General features: G+C 40.1%; 1 protein-coding gene across 1 annotated transcript in view; it reads left to right on the forward strand.

Annotated features, from left to right (window-relative positions):
• The window catches only part of LOC149300045 (leucine-rich repeat serine/threonine-protein kinase 1-like), a 38,387-nt gene extending 18,773 nt beyond the window's left edge, over window positions 1–19,614 (forward strand). Inside the window, exons 13-33 of the mRNA XM_089485520.1 lie at window positions 190–302; window positions 1,510–1,724; window positions 2,862–3,026; window positions 3,180–3,352; window positions 3,790–3,910; window positions 4,488–4,647; window positions 6,252–6,528; window positions 7,846–8,017; window positions 10,176–10,336; window positions 11,082–11,221; window positions 11,389–11,635; window positions 12,510–12,676; window positions 13,480–13,677; window positions 15,077–15,357; window positions 15,669–15,863; window positions 16,200–16,351; window positions 16,724–16,841; window positions 17,163–17,276; window positions 17,713–18,554; window positions 19,036–19,137; window positions 19,437–19,614. Of these exons, the coding sequence (XP_089341646.1) occupies window positions 190–302; window positions 1,510–1,724; window positions 2,862–3,026; window positions 3,180–3,352; window positions 3,790–3,910; window positions 4,488–4,647; window positions 6,252–6,528; window positions 7,846–8,017; window positions 10,176–10,336; window positions 11,082–11,221; window positions 11,389–11,635; window positions 12,510–12,676; window positions 13,480–13,677; window positions 15,077–15,357; window positions 15,669–15,863; window positions 16,200–16,351; window positions 16,724–16,841; window positions 17,163–17,276; window positions 17,713–18,554; window positions 19,036–19,137; window positions 19,437–19,614 (4,291 nt within the window). The remainder of the gene's footprint in view (window positions 1–189; window positions 303–1,509; window positions 1,725–2,861; window positions 3,027–3,179; window positions 3,353–3,789; window positions 3,911–4,487; window positions 4,648–6,251; window positions 6,529–7,845; window positions 8,018–10,175; window positions 10,337–11,081; window positions 11,222–11,388; window positions 11,636–12,509; window positions 12,677–13,479; window positions 13,678–15,076; window positions 15,358–15,668; window positions 15,864–16,199; window positions 16,352–16,723; window positions 16,842–17,162; window positions 17,277–17,712; window positions 18,555–19,035; window positions 19,138–19,436) is intronic.
• The last annotated feature ends 5,312 nt before the right edge of the window (window positions 19,615–24,926 follow it).

Genomic DNA, 24,926 nt, shown 5'->3' on the forward strand with positions numbered 1-24,926 from the left:
CTGGCTTTAATACATTTTTTTTACTATGACTGTTCAAATAAAAATTCAGTTCTAAGGGGCATTAAATAGACCACATGGATGCCTTGGTGAAGAATGTATATTTATTTCAGGTAGCATCTTACATGTTGCCACTTCCTATGTGTTCTGTTCGTATTCTGACCCCCCCCCCCCCCATTTTACTTGCTCTAGTAACCCTGGCATTAGAGAGCTACCAGCAGAGCTTGGGCAGTTGGCATCACTTTGGCAGTTGGACCTGGAGGATCTGAACATCACAAATGTGCCTGTAGAGATCCGAAAAGAAGGTGAGTGGGAAGAATTTGATTTATGTGAACAAAATTTAATCAAGCAGTACTTTATGGAATTCATTGTGCTCTCTCAGGGTTGCCAGTAAGAATTTTTTGCTTAGCTTTTGCCGCAATAAAGGCTGCTCGGCTTGGATTTTTTACAAATTTGGAATGACATTCAAGGGGACCTTGACACCTTGTGAATGCCACTTTTATTATAGATATTTTTTTTGTTTTTGTTGTTTTGTTTTTTTTAAAGTTCCTCAAGAGTTAGGAGGGACAAAGAGGTACAGCAGCAGTAATAGTAGAGCACCGGGCCTGGGCAGACAGACACTGGCAGATGATGGGCACATGCAGCCCAGTAGAGCAGGACTGAATCTCCCCAATATTATGTAAGAAACGTCATTTGACTGAAACATTGCTCTTTTTACTTTGTTGAATAAAGTATATGACTGGTTGGACTGCTTGACTGTTTTTTCTGGAATTTCAAAGAATTCAGAATCTGTTGGGGTGTTCTCTGTCTCCATTCCATGACAAGGCTCACGTATATCCAAACCACATATGGGGAGAGGTGACATTTGGGGGGAAATGAAAACATTTCTTATTATTTGATATAACGTTTGATTTTATATAGATTATATAGTATACACTGTCCCTGATACAGGCCGTAGATTAACACATAGCAAAGTTTCCGGAACAGAATGTTGACAAAATGGAAAATGTATTTTTTTGTCCTTTTTGAACAAGCTGTACAAATAAATTATGGTGAACTAATATACATTGTTGCTCATTCAGTACACAAATATTACCTTAAAATGCAAAAGAAACATTTTTTTTGTCTCTTTTACGTAAAAAAAAAAAAAAACTTTTACCAAGCTGTGATTGAAAGGCTGCAATGGCTATTTTTACAGATAATGGATTTTAGGAAAGCTAAGGCCTATATCCAGGCCAGTATATGTTGGTATTATACAATAAATCTCATATTTGTTGGCAAATGGCTCAACTCGCTTGAACTCATCAGTAAAGTCTTGTTTAGTAAGTAAACCAATGAAGCACTGGCAGCTTGGCAGTGACTTTGTTAAGTAAATGTTTGCTCCTTGCTCAGTCCTTTAGAGTACAAGGATTTCAGCATTAAGCAAAATAACTTCATTTTTTTACATTGTTCCTCTTTTTTGAATTTGGGTTTTGGCTTAGTACTGACGCTCCTTCCGTCCGATTTCTGTAGGACCGGTTACTATCCTGGCTTTCCTGCGGGCCCAGCTGAGAAAAGCAGAACGATGCCGGTTGGTGAAGTTGATGATTGTAGGACCCCCACGCCAAGGGAAATCCAGCTTGTTTGAGGTTCTGCAGACAGGGAAAGTTTGTCAGCAGATGCAGGGAAATAACACTCTCCGAACTACCCGCTGGGAGCTGCAGAAACCTGTAGGGATCAGAGCTAAGGTGACCGATAATCCGAGAATGGAGTCTTAATCACGTGTATTCCTGCATACATTTGCCTTATTCTACTTGGCTTTGGACTGAAAGCAGTCCCTTTGATTGGAAAGCTCTACTTTTGTTTGACGCTGTCTCGTGGTGAAGATGAACAAGAAGTTATTAACACCAAATGAATGTTAATTTAAGGTGCAGTTATATTAAAATGAATACCCCAGCATGACGCTAACATTAAAAATACCGTATACCCAATAATCAAACTGAAAATGAAATCATGTTGTTTTTCAGGCTGTGTAACTACAGGCTGGCTACACATGCTGTAGAAGTTTAGTCGCACAGGCACATTTTCTGGTACTTTTGTACCGATGGAAAATCTGATTACCTGCTATGCTAACCCCTGTAAGAGTAGCCCGAGCAGGGGAACGCGGTATGGATGCTGCGTGACCTCACTGCTGGGACATGATCCAAGCCTCTGTTTTTAATCAGCTCCTGCCTCTGCAAAGGACATCCCTCGTTTTGCTAGCGGTTTCGGTTTTTATAGGAGATGGAACGAACAGCACTATATAATGTAAGGCGGCCTGTTCCTTCCAGTATCCTGCTTGGATTCTGCAGGGATCTGGCCCTATACATGAAAGTTGAGTTTTCTTTTCCTGCATGAAAACTTTTTTGTATGAGGGCCAGTAGCAGCGTGTGGCTCGGCAGTTTGTAGATTTAAAGAGCTCTGTTTTGTCATGAATAACCTTTTATTTTCTGGGTGTGGAAAGGTAAAAGGGAGTTGAGTGCGGCATTTTTAATTAATTGTACAGTATTGTGGAGTATGATGGCTCTAAATAAATCCATAAATCATAATTAAAGAAAGCAGTAAACCCGAATTCAAATACTGCCCACTAACCAGAGAGTTCCATAGCGGTTACCTATATAATTTAAACTTCTTTAAGTACGATCTTCCTTGCAAGGTCTATATAACATGTTTGAACATCACCGTCTCACTATAGTCCAAGAGTTAAGCTAAAAGTGTGTGTGTGTTAGACCTGTTTGTATCTGCTTTACTACCTGGACTGTGTTTTATTCTTCAGTGGTATTTGTTGGTCCAAACCCTTCCTTCACATACCCCTTTCCCCATTCTCTTCTCTCCTGTTTAAGTAGGTTGACTCTGTACAGTTCCACGTGTGGGATATTGGAGGTTCCTCTGCTATGTCGGCTGTAAACCAGTGCTTCTTCACTGACAAGGCCCTCTATGTGGTTGTGTGGAACCTTGCTCTGGGAGAAGAGGCTGTTGCTAACCTCCAGTTCTGGCTGTTGAATATTGAGGTAGTATAAGGTTATTATAAGGAACATGAGATGTAATAGCAGGAATTGTGATGTGGGAACATAATTATGATGTCCATATTTTAATAAAGCGTAAATCAAACAGTCTTTACAGGTTTTGTGCCAAGCAAGGCAAATCATACCTTTGTTTTCCAGGCCAAAGCTCCCAATGCTGCCGTTTTGGTAGTAGGGACACATCTAGACTTCATAGAGACCAAGTTCAGGTTGGAGCGCATTGCTACTCTCCGTGCTTACGTATTGGCTCTGTGCCGATCCCCGTCAGGGTCTCGAGCCACTGGATTCCCAGATATCACAATTAAACACTTACAGTGAGTACCATATTTTCTGGGAAAACCAGAAGACGATTAAATCATAATCGCTGGCTAGTTTGTTTGTTTTTACATAGAGGAAAGCCACATTCAGCATTCCATATGCTTTTGCATCCTACTGTACTTTTTAAAGGGAAGCCTGATTTTAGAGCTCTGGTTATGGTGTTTTGAGGATATATTAGTAAATCTATAGGGTATAGGGTAGAGAAGCTGCTTACTTGTAGGAATATTAATATGTTGAGGGGAAAAAAAATTCCACTTTAAAAAAAAAATAAATTAAACTAATGTCTCTGTTTGGGGCTCTAATTTACTGTACAAAAGAATGATTATAAGGGTTTTCCCTGTAAATGGAGGCATCACTGTACAAATCCGTTCTGCCCGTATGAAGTTTGTAATCCTACTTATTCCACATTATACCTGTGTATCCTTGTTTACAGTGAACTCTCGTGCAAGACTTTGGAGGGGCTGGACAGTCTACGACAGCTAATATTCCAAGCCGCGTGCAATATGAAAGATGTGGGCAGTACTATAGGGTCCCAGAAACTTGTAGGACGGCTAGTAAGTGTTCCCCCCCCACCACCATCACTGGGTATCTGAAAATCAAAGAAACAGTCAATAGCGTATACATCATGCCAACCAATTCAAGCAGTGGCCTGCGCAGTGTAACAATAAGAAATGGGAAATGAATTGTACCTCATGCGAAAGACCGCTCCCCTCATGCTTATTCTGATGCTCAAACGGTTCGATATACAACGTTTTAAGAAAATGGAAAATCTCAGCACTTACTTCATTCACAGTTAGAGTTTTTCTGGAAGAGAATCGGATCCTATATTGCTAACTACGTGCTTAGGGAGTACTGGCAATTTTCAGTCTTGGGAGCGAGCCCAGCCATACGGCCCGTGAATGTATCTCTGGCCAGTTCAACATATATTTACCAAAAGGAACTTCATAGAAAGACAATAAAACTAAAAGTAATACTGAAAGGTTGCCCCGCATGATGTCTTTGTTACTGTACTTACTGGAAAAGCAAGGTGTTAACATTAGCTGCGTATATTTTAGGAGATAGTATCTGAGTGGGCACAACCAGTACTATATCTAAACATACTTAATCTGCATGGCTTTCCTCTGCACACAGATCCCAAGAAGCTACCTCAACCTTCAGGAGGCAGTGCTTGCACAGCAGCAGAGCAGAGCTCAGGAGGACCAAGTTCAGTATCTGACGGATGAGCAGATAGAGCAGATCATTGAACAGAATCCAGGAAACGACATCCGAGATTATGAGGACATGCAGACAGGTATGAGATGCCACGGGGGAGATCACTTCCATGAGCCATAGTAGGTTCTATCCTCCGCTGAAGAGTTCTAAAAAGATTTTAAAAAAAATGTAGGTGGAACACTCCACCCATGCATCCAGCCCATACTCCGCCAAAAAGATATGTCTAAAACAGCAGACATACGCAAATGAGGAAGCCCATGTAACCATGGCCAAGCAAACAACAATTTACATAACCTGTGCCTTTATGTGGACCCCCTTATTGGTATAAGTATATCTCCTTACAAAATAATAATACAGCCCCCTCTTATAGATCTTAAAGATTTTGGGATTTCTTTATAATACAAAAGAAGAGACGGACCTTTAAACGTAAGCATTTCTTTCTGTATGAGTATTCATTCTTACCCTGCCTCTAATTGTGATTTTATTACCTTCTGTGGTAAACGGATATCGATTAAGTGTATGCATGTATGTAATGGATTCATTTTTTTCTGCACCTATTAAATGTAGAATTGACAGGGTAGATGGCTAGGTTAGTGGTGGGGCACTGGGTATGGGAAGAAACACTGACCGGGTGAGCTGAAGGCATGGCAAGGAGCTGATACATATATTCTTCTGTTGTTTATGGTAAGAGTCATAGAGGAGGCGAGGGCAGCAGTAGGATTGTGTGTTAGGACCTGCTTCAGACACAGCTCGGATTGTGTAGACATCTCCAGCGGAATCTGAAATCATACTGCAGACTTACTCATATGCTGCGTATGGGGACATGTGTGTATAAAAACACACAAACATTTGACGTGTACAAAAAGTTTTTGGTGTTTTTATCTTTCCAAGGTATTACTCATCTAATGATTGGTTAATCGGTATGCAAAAACTTTCAATAAAACAGGCTTTTCTTTCACTACATTACATTTGAACAGATTCCATAGAGCCATTACGAAAGGGGAGAGTGAAAAAACAATAAAATTAAAATTGACAGTATAGTTGGCAATAACACTAACACACATTAATCAATGCGATTTGCTGGGGATTTTACGCATGGTAATCAGAGATCCTGCACACATATATACATGCAGGCGTACCGACGCATACACTCTCATAGTGGGAACAATTACTGTTACCTTCAGACCTTCATTGAAAGATAAAAGTTGTGTACAGAAACGTGTTACACTCCACACATTCAGGTACTGTACATGTATTATGGGTTTTTTCTTCTGTGCTCCCAGTAGTGATGGACACTGAGTCATTTCCAGGAAAATGAACATCCGACGTGGGCAGGTTTAAGCAAGGTGTCTACATCTTACTGACTCATGATCTCTGTCTGGCAGCAGTGCCAAACACACAGGCGGGTGGCTTCCCTCCCCGGCATGATGGCATCCCATTCCAAACCTTAGTCTGATCTTTGCAACATAGTCTGATGTTAGGACACCAACTTCCTCTCAAGCGCGCTTTTAACTGTCTCACTCCTCACACCTTTTACCTAAGCATGCTCCTCTCTTAGTGCAAGTTAGATAGTAGGGGAGCGATGCCATACGGACTCTTGTTATATACCACACGTGATAAAGTATTAAAGTAGGTAGGTAACATTGTAGCTCTGTGACTCTCTTCTCGTTTTGTTCCTCTCAGCCATTGGGTTTCTGATAGAGACGGGTACGCTGCTTCACTTCCCAGACACCAGCCATGGGCTGCGCAACCTGTATTTCCTGGACCCGGTCTGGCTGTCTGAGTGCTTGGAGAGGATCATTAACATAAAGAGCTCCAAGTCTGTGGCCAGGAACGGAGTCATCAAAGCTGAGGATCTACGGATGCTTCTGGTTGGGACCGGGTTCACCAGACAGACGGAGGAGCAGTACTTCCAGTTCCTGGCAAAATTTGAGATCGCTCTTCCAGTTGCCAGTAACAGGTTAGAGAAAGAAAAACCTCATGATCTGTACAGAGTCCAATAAAACTACCTCTGCAGGCAGAGAATTCCACATCCTTATTGTCCTTACTGTAAAAAACCCTTTCCTCTGCTTTAGACTAAATCTAACTTCTTGCAGTCTAAACGCGTGACCACGTGTCCTATCCTTTTACTTATTTTTTTTTACGTATTTTGTTTCTTTATATATAAAATATGTTTACAGTATTATGAGTAGTCTGTGATGGCAAGAGAGGCCAACAGCCTGAATGGCATCCGTTCCTAAGCATTTAATAGAATGTCATTGCACAGATGGAGGAGTCACAGGCTTGCATGGTATTTAAATAAGCCAGCCCCTGTTCGCCTCTCAGCTATATGTTTACCCTACTTTAAATAGGTAATAACAGTTTGTCGGAATTAATATGACACTTGTCCTTTGAGTATTTTGCTTTGAGGAGTTAAATTACTCTGGCTAGTTCTTAGAAAGAAGAAAATACTGGCATAGTTCTCATTTTTCCTTGTACTGCAAGTAATAAAGGACCAGCCCGTAAGTGAGGAAACACTGGCCAGTGTCCCGGAGCCCTGGATTATAATGCAAGCTTTGTCAAACACAACTGGAGCAGCTATAATTCAGTTCAGCTTTGTTTGGGGGGGGGTAGACATTCGGTTAGAAAGCCGTCTGTGAGTTTTGTCCCATCCAATGCTGGACCATGAAACCAGACCCATAGCCAGTAATTTAAGAAGTTATGTAGTCTTAGATGAATCGCTTTGGAACTGAACACAGTTGTGCTCGGCTCTTCTAAGCGTGCATTGAAAAAGGAATTAGAAAACGATATGAAAGCTAATACGATTGTTTGCAATACCTTTCTTAAAATAGCTTTGCTGTGTTCTAAATCAAAATACACCCCCCCAATTAATCCCTTCTGGTTCAAAGTAAACCAAAGTTGCTGGCAAAAAATAAATTGCCCAATCTAGAGTGTGACATTGGAAATGGTGGGTATTCCCTGCCCGGGTCAAGGTATCAATGGATATATGTGGTTTTGTTACCCTGAACCAAATGCAGAATGAGAGTTATAGCCCTCCTCAGCTATAATTATTAGTAATCACGTCCTGCCCTGATCATGGTTTTATCCCACGTTTACAATGCTAGCATTTCATGCTGGATTATCCACTAAGAATTATATTATTACTGCCAAGATTTTGCTATTTATTGTTGTGATGAATACCAGATGTTTATTTTATTATTTTTATTTTTTTTCCTGAAAAATCTATCCCACGGGTTGCTGCTCAGATCTCGTATTTTCATGACTTTTACCCCTTTAGTTATCTCTTACCCCACCTCCTGCCAAGCAAACCAGGCCTGGATATCCACTGCTTACGGCAGCTTACTGGCAACACTGTCCAGCGGGTGTTTAAGATGAGCTTTGTCCCGGTTGGATTCTGGCAAAGGTTCATAGCGCGCATGTTAATAAGTCTGGCAGAAATGGATCTTCAGGTAAGTGTTTCGGTAAAGCACATGAATTTATGAAGGTCAAATACTTGATATGTAAAAGCTTCAGGGATTGCAAAGCTGGTAATTGTCCACTCTTTATAAATAAACTTTGCCTTTTTTCTATATCGGTTGTTTCAAAAGCAACACAATGTTCTGGAGAGCTTAATTGTGTGTTACTCAGAGGAACAGATTTTCTTGAAGCAGGACAGGAACAGGTAGATTGGATTGGCCAAGTGATTCTTATCTCACTTCAGATTAAACAGAACCTTCTTTTGAGGAGTAAATGCTTTCATGTTGGCCTTGATGAACATTTGGCATAACCATAATACACAGCAGGTTACTGTCTGTTATCTGCAAACACAGATACACCAGCAATTTTCTTTCCAAGCACCCCAAACAAACAGGAAAAAAAGAAATAATGGGCTTTTAATATTTTATTACATTTATGTGTTTGGTATAACAAACACATAAAGAAAGTCCAACTGTTCAGTCACATCATTGTGGTATGGAGTTTTAAGGGCACATAAACACTTTTGGGTCTATTTACTAAAGTGTCTAGTAGTCCTTTATGGGTTAACTTGACATCAATCATCATACGTAGCATTAGCTCACATGATGATGCAGCTTGTATAATCTGCTGCAGTCACGTTGATGTGAGTTGGGTTGCCTACCGTTTTGGTGTAATGTAATGGAAATCTTGTACCCGCTTGATATTTAGCAGATAAACCTAATAGATTTTTGGGTGAGATTCCACAATAACATGATTTACAGAAGAGGGTCCTTTAAAGGACACCCTGCTCAAGTTCAGTCTCGTTCAGTCATTTATGCCATGAGAGCAGCCATCTTTAATTCCTGTTCTTAGAACCTGCATGATTATTCCTGCCCATTACGTTATCTCTGTCCTAGTGTAAAAGTTGCTTATTGTTGATCTGACCAGGCAGCCTTAGTAATACGTTGGGGTTTGTGGGAGATAAACTTCTAGAAAGGACATTGATCAGATAATGTTAACTTTACCACATTGACACTTGGCACAATCGCCGCTGGCAAACAAGTAGAAGTAGATAGTTTTAATAAATTAGCTATATTAAAAGCTGTGATAATTACAGGTCTCCTTTAAAAGGACAGTATAATGCCCTTACAACGTCACCAAGATGAATGCATATTAAAGTATTTTAACGTGCATTCTTTATGTGTAAGGAGAAAAAAATGACTGTTCTGCTCTTTGGAAGAGTTGGAGATGCATTGGACTGAACACATCTCCTGCAAGCTGAGAGATGCGGAGACAATGTATATGTACAGAGGAGATCCTGATGAATTCTATGAATTTAAATAAGGGGGGGAAATAATTTGTGACAATCCGATAGCTGAAATGTCCCTTCATGCATGGGGCACTCCAAATTGTAATTATTTTTAGCCATTCCACTGAAAGCCTTCTCCCCACACACATTTGCTGGCAATACATAGCCAAGCAGGGTTTTCCCTGATCTGCACCAGCCACTCTTTATTATCTGTTCTTTCTTCCTAACTCAAGAGCAGAAAAGTGGCCTTAGGCTGCCCGGTCGAGTCCATACTCGGGGTTAATGCTGTGGTTTTTGTTCAGTGTCCTATATTTCTGGTTACACAACAGTTGGATTGTATGGATTATTAGCTATGCTTTCAGAATAACATTTTACAGATGTCCCTCTACTATGATGATCCCTAATTCTTAGCAAGTCATAAGGATTTTCTCTTTAACTTTCTGTGTTATCTCCATGCCCGTACACTACATATTGCTTACCCTCTGCCCTTTTACATGAGGCCCTGTGCCCTGACTCTGGAATACATACATGCATTACAAACACAGCTAGCTGGCTCACGTGGTGCACTAGAGGAGGGACTTTTATACCTTGCTGGTTGCCCCTTATCATGTCAAAACTCTGATGTTCTTAGTCATCCTGCAATTTTTTACCCTTGTTTGGCCAACTGTGCTCTCGTATCCTAGTATTGAGGATTTAACGGGGTGACTGTATACCTTCTTTTTCTTTTTTGGTAAAGACTAGGTAGAAGGCAGGTTAGGATATTGCCCATAATTGTTTTGCCTTTTACTTTTTTCTGTTCCCATCTACATTGTCACGGTGCCCTTGATAGCTTTGTAGACATCTGCCTGTTTTCTGTTTGCCAGTTGTTTGAGAATAAGAAGAACACGAAACCCAGGAACAGGAAGTCTGTTTACAGTTTCACCGGCAATCAGAGGAATAGATGCAGCACCTTCCGAGTGAAAAGGAACCAGACCATCTACTGGCAGGAGGGCCTGATGGTGACCTTTGATGGTGGCTACCTCAGGTAAGATCCACCAGTACTGCAAATCCCAAAGAGGCTAAACATGGCAGCCACCTCAATACCATGGTAGCTGTCCCTTGGGACAACTCAACAGCTGCCATAGTCCTTTTGGAGGTCAGTGCGACTGCCAGCAAAGACCTCCTAACTTTCCTACCTTGCTTTCTGCACTCCCTCTGCTGTTGGAGAGCATCAAGATATGACATCATATCCCAGCACATATGACATCTCCACTGAGGCTCAACTGAGCTGGTGAAGGGGCCCATGGATAAAGCTTGTGCTGGGCTCCATTAATTTTAAAAGCATCTCTTAATTAAATGACCCATAACCCATCTGGTATCAGTAAAAAACAAGATAGTTATGGAGCACTTAAAATACTTAAAAGGCAAACATATATACAAAATTGTGCCATTGCTATATCATCTGGTCATACTTTTACACAAACAATTACAGCTTCCTGGCACATACAGTTTACAGATATCTGTTACACATTACGCTTAGTCATACGATTTCTGACCCAAGATCTCCTTCAGTTACTTATATGCAGGATGGGACTTTACCAAGACTTTTTTATGTGACTTTTTGACTTATTAACAGCTGAGCGACAAAGGGATTTGGGGTTGTAGCCGCTAAAAACAATTCCTAAAAAATGTTTCAGGGAAGCTCGGATATTCAGAGTAAACCACTGCTTTCAAATGAATACAATGCATAAAGAATTATAATAAAGGAACCTCTGTTTTCATTTTCTCAGTGTGGAGTCTTCTGACATTAATTGGAAGAAAAAGAAGAGTGGCGGGATAAAGATTATTTGCCAATCCGAAATGAGAGATTTTTCCGCCATGGCGTTTATCACAGACCACGTGAACTCTCTCATAGACCAGTGGTTTCCAGGTACCCCAGAATACTGATTGCTCAAACTATAATCATTCAGTATACACGCTACTTCTGCATAATTGTTATAACTGTATAGAATAGTAGATAGAGTAAAGTGATATAGTATAGAGCAGAGCAGTGACGGTGATCACAATCTGTGCAACTTTTGAATGTTGTTTTTGCAGCTCTCACGGCCACCGAAAGCGACGGTACCCTGCTGATGGAGCAGTATGTTCTTTGCCACTGTTGCACGGCACTGATGAGGAAACAGGAAGGCGAACAAGAAGAGGGAGACCCTCATTACTTTAATATGGAGGACTGCGTCCTTGCTGCTGTGGACAAGGATTACGTGGAGTGTCCTAATCACCCGGAGGTCTCTGTGCCCCTTCAGGAACTAGTTCCAGAGATTTTTATGACTGATTTCCCTTTGAGGTAAAGTTACACAGGTCAACGTGAAGTGTCAAATGTCAGCTGAAACATATGGCATACAGAGCGTGTATGATGACATTCTAGATGTTGCATTATGGAGACAGGGAGACGGGAGCTTGAATTGTATTAACAGCTGGGATTAATATTTGCATTCAGAGAATGGGGACTGACAAAGAATCCTTACATAACTTCAATTTTTTCTGCTCATTGGAAATCATTTTCATTGTTTTATATTTACTTAAGATAGATTAATAAGGCACTTAATTGTTATAATGTCTGTATGATGGGAAACTTATCATTGCCTGTCCCTGAGATGTAGATCACATCTACTTTGCATGCATTATGTATATCTTCAAGTGCCTTTTTTGGCTAAAAGACTGTGTGCATTGATAGTTTTGAAATGATTTGGTGAAAATAAGCTGCATGCCAGCGGGAAATCTTCTTAATGACATTTCCCTTGGATTCATTCATGTAAAGTAAAGCAGAGATTAATCATAGTTCATAGTTCATAAGGTTGAAAAAAGACCTAAGTCCATCAAGTTCAACCCTTCTACCTAACCTTTCTATTCTTGATCCAAAAGAAGGCAAAAAAACCCTAATTAAGCTACTTCAAATTCTGCCATCAGGGGGAAAAATTCCTTCTTGACTCCAAGAGGCAATCGGATTTCTCCTTGTCATCTAATAATTAGACATAAAGTTAGGATGTTTTGCTTTCCTTAGAGGGTGGTAGTTATATATAATGTTATTATTTAACACTGGAGTCACTCCTTTTAACACATCCCCATACTTAAGATCTGAACTATATTTATCAGATGAGCATAAGGAATATACAACTATATATTTTCCCTCTGTTACCATTTGTCCTTGTGTTAATCAGATTGTTTCTGGACATTGTGGACTTGGAGTATTTAGAAGACAATTCCAACATACTGGGTCAAGGTGGAAGCGGCACAATCATCTACCGCGCTGTATACAAGAAACAGCCAGTGGCTGTAAAGATGTTCCAAATTAAAAAGTATCGGACATCTGCAGAGATCGCCAAAGGTATTCAGTCTGATTAACGTATATTTCGATCCTGGCTTTTACTCATACTGACTCCCGCTTTGGAAGAACATAAACTCTTCTAGACAAGGAAAACGTTTGCCTTTATTTACAGAGGTAAAATGTAATGCACATATGAGATCGACTATGTAATGTGCACTGATGTTTGTTACATTTATAAAATTGGGCAGGTCTGTGATATTGGTTAACGTGAATCACAAAATCCAAAGATAACGGCTTTTTGACTGTTCTCTGTCCACCACTATTGTACAACACTGCAGAATAAGATGGCGCTATATAAAACCGAATAATGAAGTATAAGAGGATAAGACTCTCTGGGTATAGATATTGTTTTTCTGTTGAAGAGAGCATTCTACGGGATGTGTGATTTTATACAGCAGTGCCTTAGTTGTGTATTCGCAGATGAGCTGTTAAGTGTAGACTGAAATAATTGCAATGCATGGAATGCTAAGCAAATAAACCTTAGCAGATCTGCCATTTTAATGTTTCCTCTGAAGGTTTAATCACATAAACGCAACAGCATTTAAGAAGCTTTTTCCGTTTCTATGGCAGCAACCTGTCAGTGTCTGCTCTTGTGTCACATGACAATTAAGTATTCCAGCCAAAGTTTTATTTGATTAAGCAATCATTTCCAGAAGAATTTGGCCATTACTAGAAATTATGTTTTTTTAAACTATTAAATTCCCGGAGTAGGTGAAACATCACCTTCGAGTGAATTGAAATCGGAAATGAAGTGCACGTAGATACGGGTTGGTGCGGTCTCTCATGTAGCGTTTCTTCTTCAGACACCATGTTCAAGCACCTACAGGCTATGGATGTGATGAGAAACTTCTGTGAGTTCCGTCAGGAAGCCAGCATGCTCCACTCCTTGCAGCACCCTTGCATCGTATCGCTGATTGGGATCAGCATACACCCTCTGTGCTTCGCCCTGGAGCTGGCACCTCTGGGGAGTCTCAATACGGTCCTCACGGAAAAAAAACAAGGTGACCGAGACTCATTTCTTCCAGCTACGGCTCATATGTCCTACTACCTACAAGCTGACTTCTCTGTTCTTATAGGATTCCACCACCAAAAACTTAGTGTACTGGGAATCTATTGTTTACCCTTTATTTCTGCAGCCCTTTTCAGATTCCATGGGGGAAGTATGTCTGGCTAAAGGTGGTACCGAAGGAATGTTATGTTTTAAACCAGGGATTTAAACATGTTAACTGTTCAAGGCTGTATTGTAGATAACTGTTGGGACAAAGACCTGTCATACTAATAGAAGTTGTTACATGAATAAATTATTGACATTTTAACTTATTTATAGTTAAGATTTTAAAGTCCATGGGACAATATTATAACATTAGGAACCAGCATATGAAAACATCCGAATGTGAACTAGAACAGAATAAGTTTACATTTTGCTATAGAATGATTATAAAAAAAACATAAATAAAAGTAATGAAAAAAGTAATTTGTGATTAAAAATACGATTCAGCGAGACTCAGGGTTATTTTTGTAGTGCATACAAACCATATTTTGAAGGTTGCGTGTATGGGGTAGTTTGTCACAGTATTAAACAGGAATAACTCTGTATTATGCCATAGCGGTTTTCGTCCACCAGATGTGTACACATGGAATGAAATAACTCTGTGCACAGAAACTGAATGTTGGTTTACTTTTGGAGGAAAGAAAACATTTACGCTCCCCAGGCTGGGGTCACATTACAAGTCAAGGCCAGAATCCTAATAAAAGAAACCCTCCCATATAGGCAGACATCAGACATGTATTCCAACCCTTATAAAGTTAAGCACGAGTATCTCTGATGTAGCCGACGTTTTATTCTAACACACGGACAAACTGAAATCTTAAAATCCCTAAAATCTTTGTTCCAGACTTTGCTTCAGATTCTTTTTTTTTTATTTTTTAAAAATTTTTTTTCGTTTAGGATAGATTAATTTACACAGATAATTTTCAGAATTATGTTTATGCTGGGCTGGACCCACAACAAAATGTTGTCAGGTTTTGTATTATAACAAGTGAAGAACTGGAAATTTACATTGTGTGATGTTAGTCTGAACTCCGGATATTGGAATGTTTAGATTTTACTAACTATTAAAAGGAACTAAACTGGTATATTTCAAACTGATATATGAATAATTGCTGAATCGGTGTATATACTCAACTAAAGAAGAGGAAAAGAGAAACATTTTTTAGAAAAATGAAAATGCTACGTAAATTGAATTCGGTGATCCTTTAATATAGTTATGTTGTGTTAAACCGGTCTGGATAAGTTAAACATTATTACTCTTTTGTATTGGTGGCCTTTTGTATGTATGCTAAACCTGTTCTGTCGGTTTCTTTACTTGGTTTTACATAAATAAGTATTTTTCCCCACAGCGCCTCCTGCATTCATGCCTCTTGGACACATGCTTACACAGCGCATTTCGTATCAGATTGCCTCTGGACTATCGTACCTGCACAAAAAGAACATAATATTCTGTGACTTGAAGTCTGATAATATCTTAGTTTGGTCCTTGGATGTAAGGGATGCTGTGAACATTAAATTGTCGGACTATGGTATCTCACGACTCTCTTTCCACGAGGGTGCGCTTGGAGTGGAAGGCACTCCGGGGTATCAAGCACCTGAAATTCGACCACGTGTGGTCTATGATGAAAAGGTAAGAAGGTACATTGTCTTTGGGAGCAATTGACCTGCTGTAATAATAACTTTACTTGCCAGTCTTTTAGACGAAATTTCCACCCACATAGGAAATGGAATTAAGAACTTCCCTATTTTAGTTTGAAATAGCTATACACACAATGAGTAGATAAGTGACAATTCTCTATCTTTATCCCCATTGGCCTAAAGTTATTGTTGCCTTTTGCTTCATGTGCCAGAAATTTAAAGAGCATGTTCTGCGATTTATAGAAACATTTGGGTTTTGTCTGCCTGTGTATGAAACAACCGTATTCTCCTCCTGCTAATTAGGTGGACATGTTTTCCTATGGGATGGTTATCTATGAGCTGCTATCAGGCCAGCGCCCATCATTGGGTCAACACCAGCTTCAGATCTCCAAAAAACTGTCTAAGGGAATCCGGCCGGTGCTGGGACGACCAGAGGAAGTTCAGTTCCACCGGCTGCAGGAGTTGATGATGGAGTGTTGGGACACCAAGCCTGAGAAGGTATGTGTGCTTAGGATATGTTCCCCCACAAGCCTGGGAAACCGTTGACTAGAATCAGTTTGTGATTCACTTGACTTTCATGTTAGCCCACTAGGTGTTATGCTCTGCTCTTCCTCCAGACTACCTCTATCTACATTTGTTAACCCCTAGCCTGTCTGTTAGGGTCATATTAAAAAATACAGCTTCCACATGCACCAGACCTAAAAAGCAATGCATCAGTATTCAAAGTAGGGATAGGGATGTGGAGAGAGTACACCAGTGTGGGTCTGCCAGGGGCATCAGGGCTCCCTGTGTGCCGCCAATCAACATGAACTTGCCTACCCATGTATCTTACAGCGTCCTCTGGCTGCATCGGTCGTACGGCGGATGAATGACCCCAGCTTTACAGTTTTCAAGTACCAGCTACTGTTAGGCGCACAGGAGACATTCTGCTCATCCCGAGAGCTGGAAAGTACTGTTGTGTTCTGGGTAGGAACAGAATTAACAAGGTACAAGCTGTCTTTACTTATATTTGTCTTTCATATATGTGAGCTTATTGTTTTTAGTGTAGAGCTTCCCTTATAGCTTAGGGACACATATTGATTTTTTTTTCTAACTTTTCTTATGTACCCTTAGGGATTTCTTTTTCCAGTGTTTGCACACAAAACGTTGGTTTTCAGTTATAATTAAATAATCAGTCCATTACCTCCAAATATTATTATTTTCCCAAAGCCAACCTCAACAGAAAAAGAAAAATTCTCCTTTACAACTTCATCTGCTTGCATTTCACAAGGCCCACAATCAAATTTTCTTGTCCCCCTGGACAACTCAACTAGACTACAATAAGCAATTGCACTTCGTTCTTCCATCTGTCTCTGCAGAAATTACACAGTGGTTGATGTTGAGAAAGGATCAGTGGAGGTCCGAGCGTTGAGCTGCCCTGGGATGAGAATGTGCAGTCAAGTGAAAGTACAGAATAGCTTGTGGATCTCAACTGAGGTGAGAGATTTAGAGCGTGTGTGTGTGGGTATGTATGTAGAAACCTAGTACCAGGATATCTTTCACAACTTAACCACAGATTATGTAATCACAGTCATGTTTTTGTACAAACTTCACTATTTCTTGTGGCAGAGAATTACAGAAATATGTTAATGATAAATGGTTGCTAGTACAAACTAAATGAACAAGTCTACTTAAAAATGGTTTCCAAAATACTCTTTTAAATAATACACACATTTAGCTCAAGTATCAGTATTATGAATTTAGGGGTATTTTTGTCTAGTTTTCATGTTTAAAGTATATGTTTTGTGTGTTTTTTAGGATCAGAAAATATCCATTTACAGTCTACAGGGCATGTGTCCTTTGAGTGCTCCACAAAAGGTTCTTGACACACCAGCCATCGTTACCTGTTTTCTGGCAGTGACTATGGCAAAGGTAAGTGCATAGTACAGCACATCAACACTCTCCTATTTCCCTTACTTTAATATGACATTGATATTTGTCTATAATGTGATTTTAATTCATATAGAGGAGGGTAGAACAGCAAAAAGAAACAAACAGCCAACAGACTTCCTGTTTTTCTGGATGTACCTGGAAATAATATTTGTTCTGAAGAAATCTGTTGCTCTATAGTGTGGGGGAGAATCACTGTAGAACAGCTGTTAAGATAATATCGTCCTGCCTCTCGGGTTAGACTGATGGTGTAAAGGTTCATACCCTATTATGTAGACCAATGCATTGAACTCCTGTTACCACAGTGGCACAATTCATTGAGAGAGAGAACCCTGTCTACCTTCAGCCACAGGACCTCAGAACAGCAGTATTCTCTGTAATACGTTTTATATAACTCTGTACTTCTTTTATCACACAGAACTCCTGTTTGGTGTTCGCTGGGATGTCAGACAGTTTGGTCGCCGTGTTCCCAGTGAATAATGGTATTCCCACAGGTGACTGTTCTTACATATGTTCACGAACAGCCAACCGATCAATGTTCAAGATAGGAGATGAAGATCCTAGGCAAAATCCATATCCAGTATTAGCAATGGAGATCTCAAATGGGGGCTCGGAGGTCTGGTACAGCAATGGCCCAGGTATCTTGGTGGTGGACTGCACAGCATTAGAGGTGTCAAAACGACTTGATCCCTACAATGCACCATCTTCTATTGTCTCCATGACCACCAGCATGGACTGTAATAAGGAGGAGACAGTTTGGTGTTTAGATGATAAGACAAACTCATTGGTCATGTACCATGCTGGAAGCTACCAGGTGTGTGCAAGGTACTTTTGTGGTGACTGCAGTCCATTGAGGGATATGTTTACAGTGAAATCTTTATCTGAATTGGCTCCAATCACATTACCTGTGACAAATAGCCAGTGCCCAGCCCACACCAGTATTATATACAGCCACGAGCGAGGAACGCAGCTCATCAGCCACCAAGATTCTGTCACGGATTATTGCTCAGTGTCCTCCTTATCCAGCTCTTCTATACCTCAGGGAGGTGGCAGGTCCTCCTGCAGCCTTCCCAGCACGCCAGTCAGCTACACTAGTGTCCCTTTCTCCACGGACAGTGAAGACCCCGACGCGTCTCGAGAACAAAGACCCAGAATTCCTAGTGAAAGCTGGAGCAGCAAAGCACCCCCGTCAGAGGAGGAGAAATTCTGTGTGCAGGCAGTCAAGGTTCTGGCTGTGAAAGATTTGATTTGGGTTCCGAGGTGAGCAAAATCTCAAGAAAAATAATAAATCACAGTTATTTTTTTGCATACACTGTCTATATGGAAATTTAAGACCCAACTCATTTTCTATAAAAGCTAGACAGGGGTGAAATAAAATGGTCTACTGTGCTGATGATCTGTATCTGTTAAAATATCATTCAATAGACATGAGGTAGGATGGAAAGAAACAATTTGAAGGCTTGGTGTGTGACAGGAAAAGGCATAGCCCCTTTGTTACTGTAATCTACCTTTTGTGTTTGTCTAACCTATCTCAACTTACTGTAGTTTGTTACCATGTTACTCTTATCTAAATCATGTACTCACTTTGGGTCAGTGTGCTCTTTTCCCAGCACAGTACTCCCTATTGCATCATGAACATCTGTTGTGTCTCTGTTTGGAAGGATACACTAACTTGAGACGGTCGTGAAGATCAAACTAGATCAGAACAATGCAAGTTGACACTTTATTTATATTTCCGCAGGCGTGGAGGTGACATTGTCATCATAGGCCTGGAGAAAGAATCTGGGGGGCAGAGAGGACGCGTCTTGGCAGTGCTACGGGCTAAAGGGCTGGAGAATGATGGGTAAGATCGTGAACTGCTAATGTTACTTATACTTGGTCAGCTTACTTCAACAATTATTTAATTAGTCTTTAAACAGTAATTTTATATTATGTTATATTTATGATAGCAAGTCGAGTAAATAATTTTCTGTAAATATTACACTTTTCTTCATTGAGTGTGAGGAATACTGTATCTGTGAGATGCCTACTTAATAAGTACAAGCAACAAACATGGATTTTCTTTTAGTTTCTGCTATTAACTCACTTTTAGCTTTAGTTTTTGTTGGACCAGCAGAACATGATCCTTCTTTTATTCTACAGCATTTTTCTTGAAGCTGCTGCAGTCTGCAAGGATTCAGTTGTGTGTTGCTTGCAGAGTCAGACTTTGGGATGGTGTCTGACGGTCTGGAGAAATTGGGGGGCAGCAGAATTTGACATCTTCTATCACTCATCAGATGAACTGAGACGGCTGGAAACCTGCATGCGAAAGAGGAGGTAGCACATGGCCTGCTTGGTGATTTCTCCTCTTGCAATGACCCTTTGTTTTGCTGCATCTGACATCCTGTCAGAATTCTGAGGCTACTTGCCGAGAACAAAATAGGGGCATCAAAAGTGATATCGTGAAAAAAAAAAAAAAAAGAGTTCATAAAAAGAAAACACTATCAAGGCAAACCAGACATCTCTGAACTTAGAACTGCGGTGTTCTAGAAGAAAACCAGCTATTTTTGTGCAACACAAGAATGGGATTTCAAACTTCAAAACAGTACTGTGTCTACTAGCTTTAGAGGTATAGGACATTTTTTTCAGTTGCCCTCTGACCCCTGACAGTTGATGGCATTGTACAATGATCAGAAGCCCTTATGCAAAACAGCCTAAGGAATGAGCGCCCACAGATATCTTTGTAAACCATCCAAAGCAAGTTTTTTTAGGTTTTTATTTGGAATTTCAGGCTGTGGACCTAAAAAAAAAATATTTTATACCACCTAGTGCATGTCTGGACTGGTACACTGGGGCTGCATTACCCTTACTGCTGCTGTGTCCGGCGGCTAGATTAGCGTGGCCGCAGACTGCAAGAGTATAAAAGCGCAATGCGTGCCTCCGTCGGTTGCTTAGTCAGCCCCAGGTTGGCTCTGATCTAGTCATATTTCTCTTACAGGGATCTAAAACAGTGTTTTAAAAGAATTTTAATTTATCTCCCGTGTTATGCTACTAGAAAAGCACTACAAGAGTGAGATGAAGCAGGGGGTAACAGGGTGACAGTAACCTAGAATGCACCAAAAGATGCAAGGATTTAAAAACTGTAAATCTTTAGTGATTTTTTTACATGCTTAACAATGTAAATATATACATATGTATATAAATATGTATAGGGCACAATTGTTTTCTTTTTTGTCTAAATACTTGTATTAAAGGATAATACCTAAATGGTGTGCAACATCCTTTTTTTGTTGTGACTTTGGCATCCAAGGCATTAAATAATAAACTTGCCAATATATTTCAACAATCAACTTTTTTGCCCAGCTGTTTGTGGGGTTAATCGCTGTAAAAAAAGGTCTTAATTACCAAACTTGGAGAATGTTTTTCTGACTGCCATACTACTCATGAATTAAAAGCCAGTGTTTTATGGGGTGTAGAAAGGAGTCTATGAATGGTGTCAGAGGCTGGCTGTGTTGATGGCTCAGAAAAATTGGTCCTTGAGGTATCAAAGAACGAACCTGATGGAAGAAGAGAATGGTGTGTGTGTGATCACTAGGGGTGTTTTAACCACCCTTGAACATAGTGGTAATTTAAGGAGAAAGAATCCAAGATGAGAGAGTGTTCAAGAAAATGATGGGTTGTGACATGACAATTTAGTTGTCTGAAACCCACAAAGTGAAAAGCATAGTATTGAAGAATGATTACACAGTCTTGAAATTGTGAACACAAAGTTAATATCCTCCAATTGAACAATCCCAGGCTTTTACTAGAGAGAAGCAGATGTAAGTTTTCTGATATCTACAACGAAGTGTAACACAACCAGCAACTTGCATTTTAACTTGAAGGAACCTACTGACAGATATTGCTGTTAGTCATGCTAATGTTGGTTAATCGTCCCCTATAGAGTCCAGCGGTTTGTCAGCAAAGATGTGTGCCTTCCCCTTCCTCAGTAGGAAAGCGTTTCTCTGAGCTTACTTTGTCCAAAAATGAGGAGGCGATTGTAAACTGCTGTGGAATTACTACAGCATGTCTTAACTGCAACTATTAGTAGGTCTAGGTCGAATGCACAGTGTTACATACCGTCATGCATAGGAGGAAATTGGTCTTTAGAGACAGAAGATCCACCCCCGTGGACTAAAAGACTCTTCCCTCAAAATCAGATTTATGCTTCTCTTCCTTAATTTTGCTTTCATGTCTTGCAAAACACTACTAGAAACTCCACACTTTCACTGTTCCCCATCACGTCAGAAGCTTTGATCTCCAAGAAGAACCAACACCCCCGACAATTATATGGAAGTCTGTAACCAATTCTTCTGACCTGACACGGTTTACTCAATACAACTTTGTGTGGTTTATGTGCTTGTGGACCCTGCTCTACCAGCATCAAAGCCCCATTGATTCACTAATTGTGATTCCCTCCATACACCTCCCACTGCTCGACCGGACTGAGGCCGATGATTCATTTCCTAGAAAAAGTGTGTTTCTTTTAATCTTTTCCTGGAACAAGGAAAAGTCTTTCCAAGATAATAGTCCTGAGAATATTCCACGGCCTGGAAAAGTGAGACCCTTTATTACCTGACCATTCAGTTTCAGCAACAAGCCTTTAAAATATTTCTTTAATTTCATTTAACTTAGTTTGTTTTCAATAATAAAAAAAATGTAATATAGTTCCACAGCAAGAAGGAAGTTAGGAAACTGACATTGGAGAAATTTTCATTTTTCTTATAATCAGACAGGTTTTCAGGTTGCGTGGATGACATTTGTAAAAAAAAATAAAAAAAAAAAATGGCAGAGCTTTGGTTATATGCCGCATCTTTCTCATTGGACATCCCTGATGGGAATATGTCAGGTTTTAACCAAAATGTTGTTTTTTAAGTACCTGGCAACCCCTATAAAAACATAGAATTTGACAAAAAGAACTAGAACAGATAGGAACCAGCTCAGCTAGTCTGCCCCTTTTTCTCGATATAAAGACTCTTGACCTTCATCAGTCCTTGGTCTCTTCAGAATAGCATATTTTAAATCCCTCGCACTATTACCCCTACCACTTCTGCCGGGGTGAAGAGGCATCAAGTACGGGACAAGAAAGATGCAATTTTAAAGCAACGTATTCCAGACAGTGGACAGAAAAAAAACCATCTCAAACAGAAAAAAGCTGTTAGACTTGATGATCCATTCCAGAAAGTTTTACGTCATTCGCTGGCAAAAAAAATGCTACTTGGTGTTAAAACAGAACTTTCTGTATTTAAAAAGAAAAACTAGCCAGCTGGTGGCGCTCAACGTTTAATATTCCGAGTCTCAATGGGAATTCTGTCTTTGTGTGTCTTCACTTCCAAAGCAAACAGAAAGTTCTGCGTCATTTTCTCTCTCTAGGCTGTATATTTGCTACCAGTTGTGGAAAACCGTCTCCAGAAAGAGAACAATAAAAAATGATGTTTCGATTTAGTTTTCAAACACTGCTCTATGTGTTGTTCTTTCTGTACAGCGTGGCAGAATAAGCAATTTGAACATAATGATTAAATGAATGCCATTCGATAGCTGGAGGCTCACAAAGTCTCTCTGTCTCTAGGTGAATAACCTTGTTATAATATTTCATGTTTATTTTTGTTCCACTATATCATTCTACATCCATTGACCCTTTACCTATCCAATATGCGTTTGGGAAGTCTATTCACTGTTTAACCATGAGTAAGCTGGAGATGTGCTAATTGTACTTTTAATTTTAATATTTACTATTAACAAAAAAAGAAAACGTGTGGACCGGAGAATTAAAAGAAACTTCTGGGAGGTGGCAGCTTTTTAAAGAGGTCCTGTCAAAATTACCATACATTCACCAACATCGACCTTTTCATCGTACCATTTCTCACAGATGGCAGATGTTTTCCATTATTTCTTGTTGAGAGTGCATGATTTTCTGTAGTATTTCTTGCTCATTGAGAGAAGTCAAAATGACTAACGCAGCGATTCCGCTTATGGGTTGACCTTGCGTCGCTGCAGTAAACGGGAGAATGACTCAAGAGCGGCCCTGGATCATTGCATCTCACGGCCCTAATACGTGACTCTCAAAAGTCTCTCTTATTTTAGAAACCAAACATTTCTAGGAAACAAAGCAAGAATTCAAGTGAATACCCAAAAAAACCACATATCTAAGGCATAAATATTGTGGCTTCTGACTCACTATACTGTATGACCATATATTGCTTAGCAGGCCACTGTGTCAAAATAGTAGTGACCTAGTGGCAGGCTAAGCAGTTTATTAGACATTTGTGTACTTGTTGGTCATTATTATTCTAGCAGTAGCCCGGGCATCTGAATGTGTATGCCTTTTATGCTTTTTAGCTTGTGTGCCCCTGACTTCAGAGAGAAACGTTAATAGTTTGTCACTATAGCTACTGTGCGGGATCTGACCGTACCCTGATCAAAATCCCTATTACTCTGCTTTCACTCACACTCATTTTTCAAGTCTATGAAACAATAGTTTCTTCGTAAAGTGCTAAAATATTTGAATGCACTATATCACACACACCCCTCTAAATTGCTTGTTTACCTACTTTGCATAATTTTACCTTGATGGGGTTGCACCTATCCTAGGTGTACATTCCTTGCCAAAAGGAGTTTACATTTTTTGCATTTATTTTGCCTCATTAATATATTTGTTTGGTGGTGGTTGGTGCTCCCTTTTTTCTCTCTTTCTCTCTCTTTCCTGCTAGTTCTTCTGTGGACTCTTTGGAGAGGAATCAACGGAGAACCATAGTAAAACTTCAACAAGATAAGCCAAAGTGTGGGAGAAAACAGGAGGTCCAGTTGAGCCAGACGCCATCTTTCCCTAAACCTGCTATATCGGTGGATATCCTCAAAGACATCCAGCCAGCAACAGCACAGGACATAATTAATATCATATTGTCGCTGCTGGACACAAGATTGGAAAAACTAACACTATACGTAGAAAAGATTTTAACACCGATCACTTCACAAAATCAGAGAATTCATGCTCTGTAATTCAGAGGTTCAAAGTTGAAAGATGACCATACAACCATGGCAACTACAGTGAAATCTCAAAGAAATGATAACTGCTTTACAAGACAGATTTGAAGATTTAGAAAACCATAGTAGATAAAATAATCTGAGATAAACCTGCCGGAAATGGACAAAAGTTCTGCTCTCTGAGCAGCTTCAGAGATCTCTTGGAGTCAATCTCCTGCAGGATAAATTATCCATTGAGCAAGTATACCACATTGGCCCTGACAATAAAACTTCACCAGACCGTCGATATTCAAGGTGCTCAATTATGTTGACAAGGTCAAGATCCTAGAAGCCCCAAACCTGCAGTACCGGGATAATAAAGGGTTATTTTTAAGGATTTCACAGCTGCAGTTGCGACAAGAAGACAATATTTACAGTTTTGCCCCTATATCTACTTAGCGGGTGAAAGTTGCTCTCCTGTACCCTGCTAAATTGAGGGTCCACCATGAAAGGAAGACCCTCTTCTTCGACTCACCGGACACTGCGAAGCAGTATTTCCAGAAGGATGATGAAGCTTCCCCTTATCGCAGACTAAGGGCTTGGGACCCCCTCTCCTTCTTCATCTCTCTCTTTTGCTCTTTCCTATTCTTC

The sequence above is a fragment of the Sceloporus occidentalis genome, unplaced genomic scaffold (assembly GCF_023333645.1).
Source record: "Sceloporus occidentalis isolate IW3139 unplaced genomic scaffold, rSceOcc1.0.p SCAF_26, whole genome shotgun sequence".
Classification (NCBI taxonomy): domain Eukaryota; kingdom Metazoa; phylum Chordata; class Lepidosauria; order Squamata; family Phrynosomatidae; genus Sceloporus; species Sceloporus occidentalis.